At 55.3% G+C, this 14,959-nt stretch overlaps 6 protein-coding genes across 6 annotated transcripts; 5 read left to right on the top strand and 1 right to left on the bottom strand.

Moving 5' to 3' along the window:
* Positions 1 to 1,557: 1,557 nt before the first annotated feature.
* CABS01_14019 (SH3 domain-containing protein) lies at positions 1,558 to 3,159 on the top strand (the record flags this gene model as incomplete). The annotated part of the gene is made up of 1 exon (XM_060547359.1): positions 1,558 to 3,159. The coding sequence occupies one exon, from the start codon at positions 1,558 to 1,560 to the stop codon at positions 3,157 to 3,159; it is 1,602 nt and encodes a 533-aa protein (XP_060393709.1).
* Positions 3,160 to 3,604: 445 nt separating this feature from the next.
* Positions 3,605 to 3,799, top strand: CABS01_14020 (uncharacterized protein; the record flags this gene model as incomplete). The annotated part of the gene is made up of 1 exon (XM_060547360.1): positions 3,605 to 3,799. The coding sequence occupies one exon, from the start codon at positions 3,605 to 3,607 to the stop codon at positions 3,797 to 3,799; it is 195 nt and encodes a 64-aa protein (XP_060393710.1).
* Positions 3,800 to 4,109: 310 nt separating this feature from the next.
* On the top strand, positions 4,110 to 5,426 carry CABS01_14021 (oxidoreductase NAD-binding domain-containing protein; the record flags this gene model as incomplete). The annotated part of the gene is made up of 3 exons (XM_060547361.1): positions 4,110 to 4,154; positions 4,391 to 4,781; positions 4,858 to 5,426. 3 exons carry the CDS (start codon positions 4,110 to 4,112, stop codon positions 5,424 to 5,426), a joined length of 1,005 nt encoding a protein of 334 aa, XP_060393711.1.
* A 793-nt stretch (positions 5,427 to 6,219) lies between these two features.
* CABS01_14022 (PA domain-containing protein) lies at positions 6,220 to 9,051 on the bottom strand (the record flags this gene model as incomplete). Its single annotated transcript, XM_060547362.1, has 4 exons — positions 6,220 to 6,329; positions 6,420 to 8,358; positions 8,412 to 8,772; positions 9,041 to 9,051. The coding sequence occupies 4 exons, from the start codon at positions 9,049 to 9,051 to the stop codon at positions 6,220 to 6,222; spliced, it is 2,421 nt and encodes an 806-aa protein (XP_060393712.1).
* Positions 9,052 to 10,791: 1,740 nt separating this feature from the next.
* On the top strand, positions 10,792 to 11,031 carry CABS01_14023 (uncharacterized protein; the record flags this gene model as incomplete). Its single annotated transcript, XM_060547363.1, has 1 exon — positions 10,792 to 11,031. One exon carries the CDS (start codon positions 10,792 to 10,794, stop codon positions 11,029 to 11,031), a length of 240 nt encoding a protein of 79 aa, XP_060393713.1.
* Positions 11,032 to 11,673: 642 nt separating this feature from the next.
* CABS01_14024 (major facilitator superfamily transporter) lies at positions 11,674 to 13,957 on the top strand (the record flags this gene model as incomplete). The annotated part of the gene is made up of 4 exons (XM_060547364.1): positions 11,674 to 11,725; positions 12,224 to 12,532; positions 12,586 to 13,359; positions 13,416 to 13,957. 4 exons carry the CDS (start codon positions 11,674 to 11,676, stop codon positions 13,955 to 13,957), a joined length of 1,677 nt encoding a protein of 558 aa, XP_060393714.1.
* Positions 13,958 to 14,959: the final 1,002 nt, after the last annotated feature.

Here is a 14,959-nt window from a genome sequence, read left to right on the forward strand (position 1 = left end):
CTTCCCGCCAGGTCCAACTGCACACAGCCAGTAGGATCACTGCGCGACGCGCTTAGAAGCAGCAAGGTGCAGTCCCAGTGCGTTGGAGGTTGATGGTCAATGGTCGATGCCCACTGTCTGTTCTTCGTCCCTCGCTCTCCAAGACCGAAACTCAAAAAGTAGCCGGAGTTAGTGGAAGGGGTAAGTGGTCCGCTCACCGGTCCTGATGCCAACGTTGGAAAAAAAGACTGTGGTGTTGCTTGGGCTTGGCCGTACTCTGTACTCCCCATAAGGTACTCACTGACCCAGTTGGTCCTACCAGAAGAAACCCTACGAAAACCAAGTATCCATCCACAGCTGTGGTACTTGGAGATCGTGTCATTGCTCGACGGCCACTAGAGGTAGTTGGGTACATATCTCCGTACCTCGAGGTACCACGAGAATTAGTCGCACCTTCAGTCCAGCGTGGGTCAGCCCAGAGTCCAGAATCCAGAAGTCCAAGAGTCCAGTCAAATCTGTGCTCACTGCTGCATCGTCTGGTGCGAGCAAAGGACGCAAAGGCACGGCCACTTCTACCTGAGCTCTCTGCTCTCTCTGCTCTCTCTCTCTGGATGCGTCGTGGGCTCTGTTGTCTGTTGTCTGCTGACTGAGGAGGTGTTTGCTTGTTGTCTGCATCATTGTAGGTACCTTCCCTGTTGCCTACTACCAGACGACGGGACTTTCTTTTCGAGTACCTTTACCTCGTGCACCATATCGCAATATACCTCTTATTTTTATTTTTCTCTCCCCTACTGCTGGCACCTCACCTCGCAAACCCACCACTACCACCACCTAACCTGCGCGGCACGAGCAAAGAAGCGACGGGGACACTCTCTTTCTTCGCAGCGCAGCGGCTGCCCAGCACCAGAGAAGCAGAGCAGCCAGAACGGCGCCAGCGACCTGAACCCAAACGAACTATTCCCAACCTCACCTTCCCTCCTCTTCCTCTTCCCATCTTCTCCTCTTCCCACCGTTTCTTCTCTTCCTCCCCATCGCTCTCCGCATCCTGTGCTCTTCTTTCTTCCATCTTCATTATTGTCCTGCCTACCCCCGAGCGACCCCGCGAGCCGATCTCATCGCTCGTCCGCTCCCGGCTTTAAGTTCTCAACGCTCCTTACTCGATTTCCAACCCTCAGCGTCGCGTGCGACGACTTTCGTTTTGCGACACCTTGCGAGCAAGCCCGCTTGCTGTTGCTCCGCCTTCTTTTCAAACCCCAACTCTGTTCGTCTTCGCCTTGCTCGGAACTGTGACCCTCGCAGTCTGCCCGCCCGCCCGCACCTCTTCATAGGCTAATCGGCTCCGAGTCGCGGGCAGCATAACTCACGATAACACTCGCGCAACCCTCAAATTCACAGCCTTGGTCGCTCCCGACACTAGCTGTTGCCAATCGAATTCCTACTACATTTTCCGCGCGACGAGTGCGGTCGACGGTCCTACTGAGCACTTGGCTTGCTTGGTGGCACACGACGCCGCAGGATCCGCGAATCGGGTGCCTGTCATCCTTACGCTGGCTCCTCCACGATTGCGATAATCTCAGAATGACCACACTCTTGTCCCAGAGCTCCTCGCCCGCGACATCCCCACCTGCAGCTGCTTCTCCCTCCACCAACCCGAATCACCCCTCACTACCGCCACTAATAACATCACCACCCAGCCGTCGCTCGACCGCACCGAGACCAATGTCGCACGCTTCCAAAAATCGCTTGTCGCAATACTCGACGGGCTCAGTCCCCTCGCGCTCGCGACCGCCTTCTCACATATTTCCAATGTTTCCCTCGAGTCTCTCCTACACCCTGGTGCGCGATTTCGCATATCCAATTATGCATCCCATGCACTATGGTCCCCCGCCAGAGCCGTCGCATCCTGCTTCTGGCCTCAGCACTCCCCTCAGCGAATCTCGTCGTCTATCCGATCCTCCCGCTGCCTGGGAAACGAAAATGACCTGGAATACTGGCTCCTGGGGTCCAGAGGGCTTCGGCAAGGCCCACGACCTGCCACCCATGGAATTCCGGGATGGCCCACCCTGGAGTGAGGATGAGGATTTGGCGAGCCCTGTTGTCAGCTCCAGGCACCGAAAGCACAAATCTTCCGCAGCAGCCCTTGGCGGCACCGCAGCCGCAGGGCTGAGAAATTCTCGCGACGCGGGCAACGATATGCTGCACCCAGCACACTACGAACAACGGGAACGCGGTTACTACGTCGGAACGAGTGGTGATGGCAGCGAACGGTATTACCTCAACCAAGGAGGTGAAGCGAATGGACCCGGCGGAGAATATGTCACCTACCCTCCCGGCGATGCACGGCATTCCAGCCACGCATACCAGCTAGGTGACCTGCCCCCGCGGCAGTACGCCGAGCAGGAGACATATTCGGATGCTTCAAGCTCCGCATCCTCTCCAGGTTTCCGCGGCGATGACCAGTCACGATATTCCCGGGATTACCAGTTCACCATCACGTCGCCCGACGAAGAAATGCACGGCAAAGCTGTTGCGCTTTTTGACTTTGAAAGAGAGAACGAAAACGAATTGCCATTACTGGAAGGTCAAATCATATGGGTTTCCTACCGCCACGGCCAAGGCTGGCTAGTAGCCGAAGACCCGAAGACTCAGGAAAGCGGACTCGTCCCTGAGGAATACGTTCGTCTGCTGCGAGATATCGAAGGCGGAATGAATAGTCTGACCGGTAATCTTGGCGAGGGCTCTACGTCCCCCAATGATGTTGGAACACCGACGCAAGCAGAGCACCACCCACAAGGTCATACACCGACCGGAAGCCAGTCCTCTTCCAACGGATACCACCAACCCGTGGTCTCGACGTTCTCTACGTCCAGCAAGGACTTGGACCCGTACCCTACACAGCAGCTTGGCCTTCAATCCGGCCAACCTCCTCCGCAAGTGGTGCATTACCACGGCCAAAGAGGTGGTAGCCAGGCCAACACGCCAACTCTAGCTTCGCACCAGGATATCGGCATGATGCGCCGAGGCAGTCAGGACACTGGGGCGAAGAAGACGGATTCCCAAGTGAGCCCCTTGACGGAGGCGATCACAGAGAGCAAGCTAGTCGACCGATCTAGCACACCCAAAGCAACAAACCCCACCGAGAAACCCGCAGACCCCGACGCCATGGACACTGAGCGGTGATGAGAGACGACCAAGAAGCATTCGCTCGCGTCTGACTTGAGGGACTTCTTGCTTGGCAGGTTCCCTTCTCCTCTGGGGACCTGTCACGAATCATGTACTATGAGGAACGTTAGGGAGGAGCGTTTCTGGTTTCGGTTTGACGATCAAGAGGCGTACAGTTGTTATATTTCGGGAGACATAAAGAGAGAAGAGCCCCTGGTCGGTCGCTTTCAGCATGTAGCTTGGATGATGGAAAACTTTATGATCAAGGGCCCAGGTGGAGGGACGCATCAATATTGAAAAACAAGGACGAAAGACGGCTTGCTTCGCCATCGGATGCCCGGGACTACGTCAGATCCCCTTTAAAGACGGGGTGGAGTTTACCGTATTTTTAAGTCCACGGCGATTGAAGCTGTCGGCTTGTATATAATAATCGGGGTGATCCCCTGTTTTCTCCTCTTGGGGAATGTCAAGAAACGTTTCTTTAACATCTCTAGCCGGTTGTCTTTGTGGATTAATTTGCCTACTGGTGCAAACCGTGAACCAGATTCACAGCTGGTTCTTGGCCAACGCTTGCGCCCAAATGTGCCTGTTCACTGCTGGCAGAGGTATGGCGCAATTCGTAATGAGCCTTTTGGAGCACGTTGTCCATTCTGCTTAGAAATGCACATCAGTTATCCCCATGGGCTTCCCACCGGCACGCCGCTAACTGTGCCCATCCCCTCGGCCAGTTCGGCAGGGATCGGACGCAGGAAACATGAGCTCACGTGACATTTTACGTCATGCACAGGTCAATGGTCGCCCGGGGAAAGCTTTCCATTGCGGGCGGCTTTGAGCTTCTGTTGCGAGTCTCGGATACCTAAGCTTCTCTCTCCCAGCAGCAAAAAAAACACCCTTTGGTCCATTTCCCAATCACATACCTGTCAATTACCTCTCCCGGCTGCTTGAAAACTTTCAATTGAACCATCACAATGTTTGCCAGAACCGCCTTCAGGGTCGCGCAGCCCCTCAAGCTGGTAAGATAGCTGACGCTGTTCCCTCTCTCTCCATCCTTCGCTCATTGGAAATCCTCGTTTCCCCCCGCGGGTCGCGGAGCGGTTCCCGAGTTGCGATTCCACACATTCAAATACATCATACCACCTTTGCCAACATCACAACCCCATCCTGGCCCCTCCCAATGAAACAATGATTTCCTTTTACCCTCTTGAGGCGATAAGCAATGCAAAGGCTAACAAATCTTCTCCCATAACAGCAAGCCCGTCGCTACGCCACCGAGCCCGCCGCCAAGGGCAGCAGCTCCAACACGGCGCTCTATGCCGGCGGCGCGGCCGCCGTCGCGGGCGGCGCCTACTACTTCCTTGCGGGAGGCTCCTCGGGCGCGGCGCAAAAGGCCGAGGCCAAGGTCAAGGAGGCCGTCGGTGCGGCGCCCAAGAAGGCGCTCACGGGCGGCGACCAGGGCTTCGTGTCCCTGAAGCTCGAGGACTCTGAGATCATCAACCACAACACCAAGAAGCTGCGCTTCAAGCTGCCCGAGGACGACATGGTTTCTGGTCTCGACGTCGCGAGCGCCATCTTGACCAAGTACAAGGGTCCCGAGGACGAGAAGGCTACGTTGAGGCCTTATACTCCTACCAGCGATGAGGGTTCGTATTCCCCCCCCTGGTTTCTTCTTGGAGTCCTGATCATGCTGCTCGATACCCGAGACTAACAACACGACAGACGCCAAGGGCTACCTCGAGCTCATCGTCAAGAAGTACCCCAACGGCCCCATGTCGACGCACATGCACGACATGACCCCCGGCCAGCGCCTCGACTTCAAGGGACCCCTCCCCAAGTACGCCTGGTCCCCCAACAAGCACGAGCACATCGCCCTCGTCGCCGGCGGCACGGGCATCACGCCCATGTACCAGCTCGCGCGCGCCATCTTCAACAACCCCGAGGACAAGACCAAGGTGACGCTCGTGTTCGGCAACGTGACGGAGGAGGACATCCTGCTCAAGAAGGAGCTCGCCGAGCTCGAGAACACGTACCCGCAGCGCTTCCGCGCCTTTTACGTGCTCGACAAGCCGCCCAAGGAGTGGAGCGGCAACAAGGGCTTCATCAGCAAGGAGCTGCTGAAGCAGGTCCTCCCCGAGCCCAAGAGCGAGAACATCAAGGTTTTCGTGTGCGGCCCCCCCGGGCTGATGAATGCTATTTCTGGTAACAAGAAGAGCCCCAAGGACCAGGGCGAGCTTGTTGGTACCCTCAAGGAGTTGGGGTACTCTCCTGAGCAGGTCTACAAGTTCTAGGGCGTTTTTTCTTTTTGGCTTGTTAGATGGAGGGGCAGTCTAGATGTCGTAAAGAGCGTCGAGGAGAAGAACCTTGTTTGTTGTATGAGTAGCTGAGGCGAATAGACGCATTAGATTCCTCAATGAATGCTGGCGGTTTGCGTATATCATATCATCCTAGTGGAGTTAGGACCTCGGCGAGGTTCTCGGAATGGAAGTCTATCTAATCCGGTGAACCATGCGAACTTTCCGCTCGCCGGTTCGAGGTATACGTGACTGAATACCCACATGCTCTTCCCTCGGTCCCTATCTACGTACGGCACCTGCCCTATATATACCCTCACAGCGCCAATTCCGTCACCAGTCAGCAGGCGCCCGTCTAGGTCGACGGGTCAGGTCAAAACTGGCTGGGTGGTGGAGTGGTCTATGGTCAACAATCAGATCAATAACGCCAATCAGCCTTACTCGACGACAGGCTTAGCGAAAAGTACCCGAGTTCGAATCCCAGTATGAGCACCAGAGATTTCCCAGCATGTGCACCAAGAGATGTAGCCCCCAGTCCAACACCGGGGGGGTGAACTCTTTTTTCCTTTCATTAACTTTGAGACCTATTGAATGCCGACTTTTGAGTATATTGACTAGATAGCTGTACACTAAAGGGGGGTAAAATAACTAGAATAAGACGGAGATTTCTTCTCAATGTTCGGAGGATATGACTCTTTATTTGTATTTGCTACTCAAGAATACGGTGATTGCTAAGTACAGTATGGAGTGTAGTACATTACGGCTATTTTGCAACCTAGACTTCTGGGTTTCAGAGACTCTTGGTGGCGGAGGCGATGCACTCGTTGATGATGCCGGTCCACTTGAGAGCGTTGTTGAAGTCCTTGGCATCGATGCTCTCCTGGAGGCCAGGGAAGACGGCTGGATTATACATGTTAGCGTTGCAACTCATCAAGAACGGTCTGGGTGGCAAAACCAAAGGGAGGAAACACGGAAAAAAAGGGAGCTTACCTCCAGAATACCCAGTCCACAAACCAGGCGCAAACACAACGTGCTTGAACCAGGTCCGGCCGTCCAGGCCGCCGGGGTACAAAAAGTTGCGCTCGAAGCCCTTGTAAGACCTGTTGACCCAGACGAAGGCCAGGGCGAGCTTGATCTTGCGGTAGAGGTTCCACCAGGGGATGCTGCCGTACTTGAGCTCCCAGTTGACCTCGCCGGCCTTTGTGTCGAGCACCACCGTCTTCTCGCGCAGGGCAGCGATGGAGGTGCGGAGGATCTGGAGCGAGGTGCGGAACTGCGAGAGGGAGCCCTTTGCGTCGGCGTCGGCGACGGCGACGGTGGCGCGCATGCGGAAGAGCGCGTCCTCGTCGGAGTCTACGTCCTCGATGGTAGCGGTGAGCTTGGCCTCGACTTGGTCGACGTAGTCCGTCAGCGCGTCGGCGTAGTCGGTGGCGTTGAAGCGGATGACGGGCACGTTGGCGAGCTCTGCGACGACGAGGCCGAGGATCTGGGCCATTGTGCGGTGGTAGACGAAGCCTGGGTCGCCGAACTCCTTCATCCAGTGGAAGGAGTCGTAGTTGGAGTGGTACTGGTAGACGACGTCGCCGTTCTCGCCGCCGAAGCCGAAGTCAAGGGAGGGGATGCCCGCGAAATCCTGGAAGGCGGTGAAGTCGGAGCCGGAGCCCATGGTGCTGATGCGGCCGTCCCAGACGTCGGCGACGGTCTGGCCCGGGACGGTCTGGTTCGGTGAGGGGACGAGCTGGGTGACCTCGCGGAGGACGCGGTGGAGGAGGGGCGCAGCGGAGGGGTTAAAGTTGGGGCCGCGGACGCCGACGTCGACGTTGACGTAGGCGACGGACGCTTCGGTGAGCCAGGGGAGGTACTCCTCCACCCACTCGGTGCTGCCGATCAGAGAGTACTCTTCGCCGTCCCAGCTGGCGAAAACGATAGTGCGGGTGGGTTTCCAGCCGCTGGCGAGGGCGACGCCGACGCCGCGGATGACTTCGTTGAGAACGGCGGAGCCGCTGTTGGGATCGCCGGCGCCACCCGCGATCCAGGCGTCGCGGTGGTTTCCGACGACGACGACCTCGTTGGGGATGGTACCGTTGACGATACCGATCACGTTCCACAGTGGTGTGGTGGTGTAGTTTTGTTCGTTGTAGAGGTTCAGGACCACGTTATCGGGAGTGGGACCAATGTTGTACTCAACGCCCTTGTACTTGAGTCCGAGATTCCTGTTCCAGTACTTGTTGAAGTCCTTGACGGAGGGGCCGTGGCCGTTGAGAGCCTTGAGAATGGGGAGGGCATCAGCGTAAGAGATCGGAATGGAGGGGATGGAAGGCGTAGCATCATCGACGGGAGCACGCGGCGCGCCTGGCTTGGAGGGGTACCCAGGAGTGGACGGGTCACCGGGGCGCTGGGAGAGGAACTGGGCGCTTCCGCGCTGAACGGCGCTCGGGTGACGGGCAGGGCCGTTGGGGTACGCCTCGTATCCGTTCTCCTCGGTCACCTTGCCATCATCGCCGGGGTCGCTGTAGAGAAGAGCACCGATGGCACCCAGCTCCTGGGCGCGCTTGATCTTGAGGCCGCGGAAGATGCCGCCGTACTTTGCAATGACGATTTTGCCCTCGAGGCTGACGTTGGCCTTGACGAGGTCTTCGTAGTCCTGGTACGTGCCGTAGTTGACAAAGACAAAGGATCCGGTGACGTTGCCGCTGGCGGAGTAGCCGTGGAAAGTCGGGACTCTGTCCTCCAAGCCGGAAGAGGGGTCTTCCTCAAGGACGTCCTCCTCGAGAGCAGCCTTGAACTCTACCGTCCAAGTAGACTCTTCTTCCTTGGCCTTGGACAGAAGGGAAAGACTATGGTCGATGGGGTAGTTCAGGTAGACGTCGTACGACACGATTTCGGATTGCACACCCCACGACTCCCACTTTTCCTTCGTCCATGCGGCCTGTCACACATTGTAAGATGGTAGTCCCGTAATAACGGCTGCAATATGCTTACCTGAGAGTAGTTCTGGCCCGCCAGATGGGGACCGGCAGTGTAATACCTGCTCCATTCCTCGGCCTTTTCGGATGAGGGTACCTCAAAGAGGATCTTTTGCACTTCCTCGTGGGTAATGGGGACACTGTCGACGCTGTTCGTCCAGGACCAGCCGTGATGGTGGTGACCGTGGTGACGAGGAGGCTCATCAATGAAGAGCGCAACTACGAAGAAGATGGACCAGAAAATAAGGATGGAAGAGAGTGCAACGGTGCAGAACCGGCGCAGGACGTGGTTCGGGTACCTGCGGCGCGGCGCACCAATGTAGACATTGGTGATAAGCGGCGTCCGCTCATTAGACATTTTGTCGTCGAAACGCTTTCTGAATCAGGGTCAGCGTGAATGTATCAAAAGCATGCTCACACTACACGTTGAGAGCTCATCGACGGGCGATTCGACGATGAAGTGAGTGATGTGATGTAGGTTACCAGGCAGGAGGATGAGACGCGGGAGCACGTGTGGCTGACGAAGATGGTTGCATCATCCCGTCGCCGCCAGCCACACTAAGCTCTGGTAAGCTCTCTTCAAGCTCCTAGAGCTGCTCACAAGGACAGAGACACCCAGGCTGCAACAGAATTGAACCGACTTACTCTAGCGCCATCTTTGCAATACGAAAACCGAAGCCGTCGTCAACAATGATCTCTGCGCCTTTTTACCAGAGATGTAGTTGAAACAGAGTTGAAGTTGCCATGAGCATTGCGTGCTTCGTCGATGTTATCAGCATCAGTGGTGATTTTGCCGATCGGCTGCCGCCGCCTGGTGAATCCTCCACTGGCACTGGCACCCGCAAACGTGATTGAACAGCTTCTGCCTTGACGCTGGGTCTCCTTCCTGATTCGGGGGTTCAGACGAGGGGGCGGGGAGGAACGAGAGCGGGTCATCGGCGTCCCGGTGCCGACGTTTGGAAAAAGCCCGGAATCAAGATAGCCAGCGATAACAATTTTTCTCACGGAGAACGGCATACGGAAGTCTTTCCGGTGCGATTCGACTTCCAAACTTGCATCGACGGCCCCAGCATCCCGTCCCGTGACGCCGCATCGATTGTCGCCGTTAGCTGCGCAGCCCGGAGCTCAGACTGTCAGACATTTGATCAGTCGTCAAGGTCAACATGTTACATCATCTAGGTAAGGTAAGCTATCTAAGCTTTGGCTACCGTGAAGGCTAAAGGGCGCCTTTGCCGCCTGTCTTGGATTCGAGTCAAGAGACGCCCTCTTCCCGGTGGCTGCGTGCATCGGCTAACGTCGGTGATCACGCAATTGATTGGGTCAATGTCGTCCAATCAGTCCTTTTCAGTACGGATACACTCCCTGGACAACCAACCACCACTCACCGAATCTGCCTTCTCGCAGCGGCAGCGCAAGTACAAAGTATATCAGACGTGACTGCCTACCTTTGATTTTTTGCAGCCTCTCTCTCTCGTATGGCGGTGTGTTGTCTCACAGCTTTCAGCACAAATGTCTTGGGATAGCCATGTTTGGACTCATGCTTCAGGTGCTTCGTTGGCGCTGGAAGCAGAGGATCACCCCTGTCCAGTCGGCTCGTGATGATTATTCAGCTATTGTCGCACTTGCCCCGACATTCGGCCCCGGCTTCGGCCAAGTCGGCCTAACGCCGCCGGGAAAAGAGGCCCCCCACCGTCAAAGACTGGACGTCATGGCAATTGCGGGGATGGCGACCTCTTGACCTTGCGCTCCAGCACTTTTATCGCTTTTTTTTCGTTCCATCTTTTGAGGCGTTGTAGGAGCCTTGGAGGAGCACCACCACCACCACCATCATCAGCTTTTTTTTCGGCTGCACCACCGCACACCACCGGCTACAGCGAGGACCCCTGCCCTTTTTCTCGTGCCCGTGCAAGCCGTTGCATCCTGCACACCCTCACCGACTTCAACTCCCAAGCCTCTGCCGACAACGGACGTCCTTCGCCTGCGGTCTTTCAAGCATTACGCCGGCCCTGCCCCCCTACGGAGTACGACGTTCCCTGCTACTACCCAGTACCCGCCCGATCGCCCGCCCGCTGCCGCCGTATCGCCTGGACCGGGCCCAACGTCCTTTCGCTTCAGCAACAGGGGGATGCGATGTAGCCGGCTCGCAGCGAGCGAGCGCATTGCTCCTTGGACCAAGTCTGAAGCCGAGAAAGAGGGAGACACGGGGCACCGCTCAAGCCGAACCAGCGTCCCCTAGCTAATAGCACTTGATCGTTTCCGAGACACTCGACGTCCGCGGTCATCCCATCTTGCTCCATCACCGCAATGCAACAGAACACTTCGTTGGCCACTTGATTTTGGCTCGCGTCTCGCGCTCCTCTTCGCTTGCCGTCATCACCGTCACGCACTTATCTCTAATGGCAATGCTGATGCGCACGCAGTCTGCGCTAGGTTATCGCAAGTCGTTCTTCCCATTACCTCTAGCGCTGGTTTGCCTTGCCAAGCCAACCTCTACGGCAAGCGGGAATTCCCATCTCTCAAGTTCTCCATCTAATCCCCGGGAGGCATGGCCATCTAAGGCCCCGTTCCCCAATTCGCGGTGGTCAGCCCCGTGGCCCCCTTCAAAAACGAAGCCCCGTCGGCCAGTCATCGACTAGAAATCTTCCGTCAGCAGAAAGAGCGGGGATCGGCGCAGGATCATGGATGGGGAAGGGAAGAGAAAAAATGAGTCTGGTCCCCTTGGACGCCGGGCTCATTGCACCCTTCACGCTTTATGGGGTCCCTACTAAGGAACTGCAAGAACTGCAAGAACTGGGGGGGATGACTGCGGTTCCATGAATTTGCATACCCACGCTATTCCCTGTCCGGCGCAGTGCAGCCGCAAGCCTGCAGCTGGAAAGTGGATCAATGCCGTTGGTTTTTTGTTTGCGCTTGACGAACCGTCTTTTTTCTTCGCCTTCCACTGCCACTGCTCTTGTGACTCTTTTTGTCCTCTCCTTCCCCAAATTCTCCAATAAACTTTGCCTTTGGTTTAAAGAAGGCGGTGGCCGCCTCCGGTTCATATTTCCTGCCATTTGCCTTTGTCTCTCGACATCTTGTTGCCAAGCCGCATAGCAGAGCGCATCATATTACCCCGCTGCTTTTTTCCCACCTGCCTTAGACTCTTGCTTCACGTCCTAGTCCCGATTCATCTGCCCTCGACCTCGTAAACTCGACGTCACAGAACTTTGACCACGCATAATCGAACCGTAGAGCTCGGGTTTGCTCAGCGCGATTTGGTTGCTCCTTCAACTGCCGAAATGACGAAACCGACAAAGCCAAAGTTGCCCGCGAAGCAGCTGGCCATTCTGGGTAAGGCAACCTCGCATTTCAGAACATGTCAAACGCTTGCTTTTTCTTTCAAACCAGCCTTCAACAGATCCGATAGTACCGGTGACAACCAAAGCGAGGCAAGTGCCGCGAGACCAGGCATGACGGTCTCCGAAAAACTTCAGGGTCATGCGATGGAAGGATTGCGATTTTCTTGGGATCGCCTTGGTAGACTACGAGGGTATGGATAGGTGGAAATCTGCGTGTTCTCGCCTTGTTACCGCCACTCTGCCTTTAGACACACGTACTCCAAACCTACCTCGAAATGCGACTATAGCATGGTCTTGATCTTCCAAGCTGCCTGATCAACGTGAACCGATGAGGCCGACAAACGTTACCAAGCCGAAAGTGCTCCAGCGTGTACAAAAAGCTGGAATAAAGGATGGAGATTTGACAACAACTCGTCCCAGGGTGCCTTCGATACTCCATGAGAGGCATTCATCATTTTTCTTCTGGGCCACGAAGCTAATTCGATTACAGCCGTTGCGCGGTTTGCGGAGCCTCTCGCCCTCACATCCGTCTTCCCATACCTGCCCGAGATGATTCGCAGTTTCGGCGTGGAACAGAACGACGTCGCAAAATGGGCCGGTATCACGTCCGCCGTGTTCTCGCTTTCACAGAGTGTAACTGCGGTACCGTGGGGTAGAGCTTCTGATCGATTTGGAAGAAAACCAACCATCATCGTCGGCCTGCTATCAACAATGTTCTTCTTCTGTGTTTGGGGTGTTTCAACAAGTCTGCCCATGGCCATCACTGTGAGAGCTATTCTCGGAAGTGGTAACGGAAATGGTGCGTTTCCCTCTGATCTGTAGGGTTTTCATCTGACGCTGACACTGGATTAGTTGGTATCATCCGCACCATGGTTGCAGAGATGGTGCCAGAAAAGGAACTACAACCCCGTGCATTCTCGATTATGCCTCTCATCTGGTCCGTTGGCTCCATCTTCGGCCCGGCGTTTGGCGGGTTCTTTGCCAGACCAGCCGACCGCTTCCCCGCTGTCTTTGGCGGTAGCTGGTTTTTCAAGGCGTATCCCTTTGCCTTGCCAAACTTCATCGCTGCGGTCTTCTTCTTCATCTCAGTCACGACCGCCACTCTCTTCCTCAAGGAAACGCTCGAGAGCAAGCGACACAAGCCCGACTGGGGACTCCTGATGGGCGAACGCATCACTCGCTCGTTCCGCCGCTCTCGTTATCACCATCATCACCATGCTAGAGCTCGACGCACCTCGTTTGTTGACGGCGAGGCTACCGCACCCCTGGTGCCTCACAAGACTCCCCCAACACATCCGGTCGATGACAACAAGGCTCTGGAGGCACCCAGCATGAAGGAGGTTTTCACTGCTCAGACGAGTATCAACTTGCTTTGCTACACCTTCCTCGCCCTCCACTCCGTGGCCTTTGATCAGGTTCTGCCAGTGTTCCTAAACTACCCCAAGCAGGTGCACACCCCGGATAACACGAACCTACCCTTCCAATTTTCTGGTGGCTTTGGCCTCGACTCTGGCCGCATCGGTACCATTTTCACCATCTATGGCATCACTTGCGGCGTGATCCAGTTTTTCGTCTTCCCACCTCTGTGCAACTACTTTGGTGTCCTGCGTTGTTTCCGCGCATGTGGTGCGTATCCTATCTTCTGCTATGTATGTTGCATTTGAAATTGACCGTCTGTGCAGCCGTGACTTTTCCCATTGTCTACATTCTGGCCCCTTATGTGGTCCTCTTCGAGAGCACTGCAGGGCGCTATACCGCTCTCTTGATAGTCATGTTCGTCAAAGCCTGTGCCGTAATCATTGGCTTCCCGTGCATGACCATCCTCCTGACCAACTCGGCCTCTTCGCTCCGTATCCTGGGTACCCTCAACGGCTTCGCGACTATGTTCAGTGGATTCGGCCGTGCTTTCGGTCCCGCCGTTGCGGGTGCCGCTTTCAGCTGGGGTGTTGCCAGAGGCTATGTCATCACCGCTTACTGGTTCCTCGCGCTCACTGCCATCATTGGAGCCATCCCCATCTACATGCTGGTCGACTACGATGCTCTGACTCAGACCCCTGACACGAGCGATGACGAGGATGAGAGTGTTAGCGATGAGGGCTACGCCAGCGAAGGCAGTGCTGTTGCTTCTGGCAGTGGACAGGCCACCTCGAATGAGACGGCGCCTTTGTTGAGTGCTAAGAATGGGGCACCGGGATACGATTCCGTCAGTCCCACGCGGTCTTGATGTGCCTTCCCTACCCCATGATGACTGGCATGCTGCTTTCATGTTTTTCGCAAGCGCGCAATTGACGTTTCGAACGAGAATGATGCAAGAAGGAAACGCTATATACGAGATCTACGGCCAGCTCTTCTGGGGGTTTTGAAATTGAGGCTGGCATTGGTTGGTGGGTGCTTTTCTTACCTTTGTGGCATATCTAGGTCCATCATTGCCTGGCGTCTAGCATTGCAGGTTCCGTAACGGCTTGTTTTGTCGTCAGTGAGGGCATTCGTTTTGGTTTGGTTCTGGGCGGTTATCAAAAGCATCATTATTGTTCGGTTTCGTTGTAGGCACTTGAACACATCTACATGGGCATTGCTCTTTGCGAGAAGAAGTTTCGAACCAACTATAGCAGCTTAATATCACAAACATGTCAACAATTGGTTTAGGATGGAATATGGTGTCGAGGATGGTGGGTGATGAGTGTTTGCTTACATGCTACAGACAGATCGGCCGACGCATGATGAACATGGCCTAGTTTATCTTCTTAGAACGTAACTCAAGTACGTTTGCGTATGGTTATACATCAACACGATTTTCACGTGAGAACCAGCAAAGGGAACGAAGAGTCATGATCATTGAAACCGGTTTTGAATTTTTCTTTTCTCCTCGAGAGAAGGTTTTTTGGTATTCAGTTCGCTGCATCATCCATCTCAAGAGGCGTCTCAGGCCCGACCACCCCTTTTTCTCCCATAGACTCCGAAAACTCCGCTATACTGAAGCACTACCGCCCTGCCCAAAGCCCGTCTTTTGCTTCGCCCTCCCCTTCGGAAAGGGTGAGGGTGTAGAGGCTGATTTTCTAATTTTGTATCCTCCCAAGTCCCATTTTGCCCACTTTGATTTTCATCAACCCCTATTTTTTTGGTCCACCCATATTGGTTAAGAAAGAAGAAAATATTCCCAATTGACATCTTTGTTATCCGTTTTCTCATGTCGCGTGGTAGCCTACTGCTAGTACTACTACGAGCC

Source organism: Colletotrichum abscissum, assembly GCF_030869225.1.
Source record: "Colletotrichum abscissum strain IMI 504890 chromosome Unknown Scaffold_50.1, whole genome shotgun sequence".
Taxonomy (NCBI): Eukaryota; Fungi; Ascomycota; class Sordariomycetes; order Glomerellales; family Glomerellaceae; genus Colletotrichum; species Colletotrichum abscissum.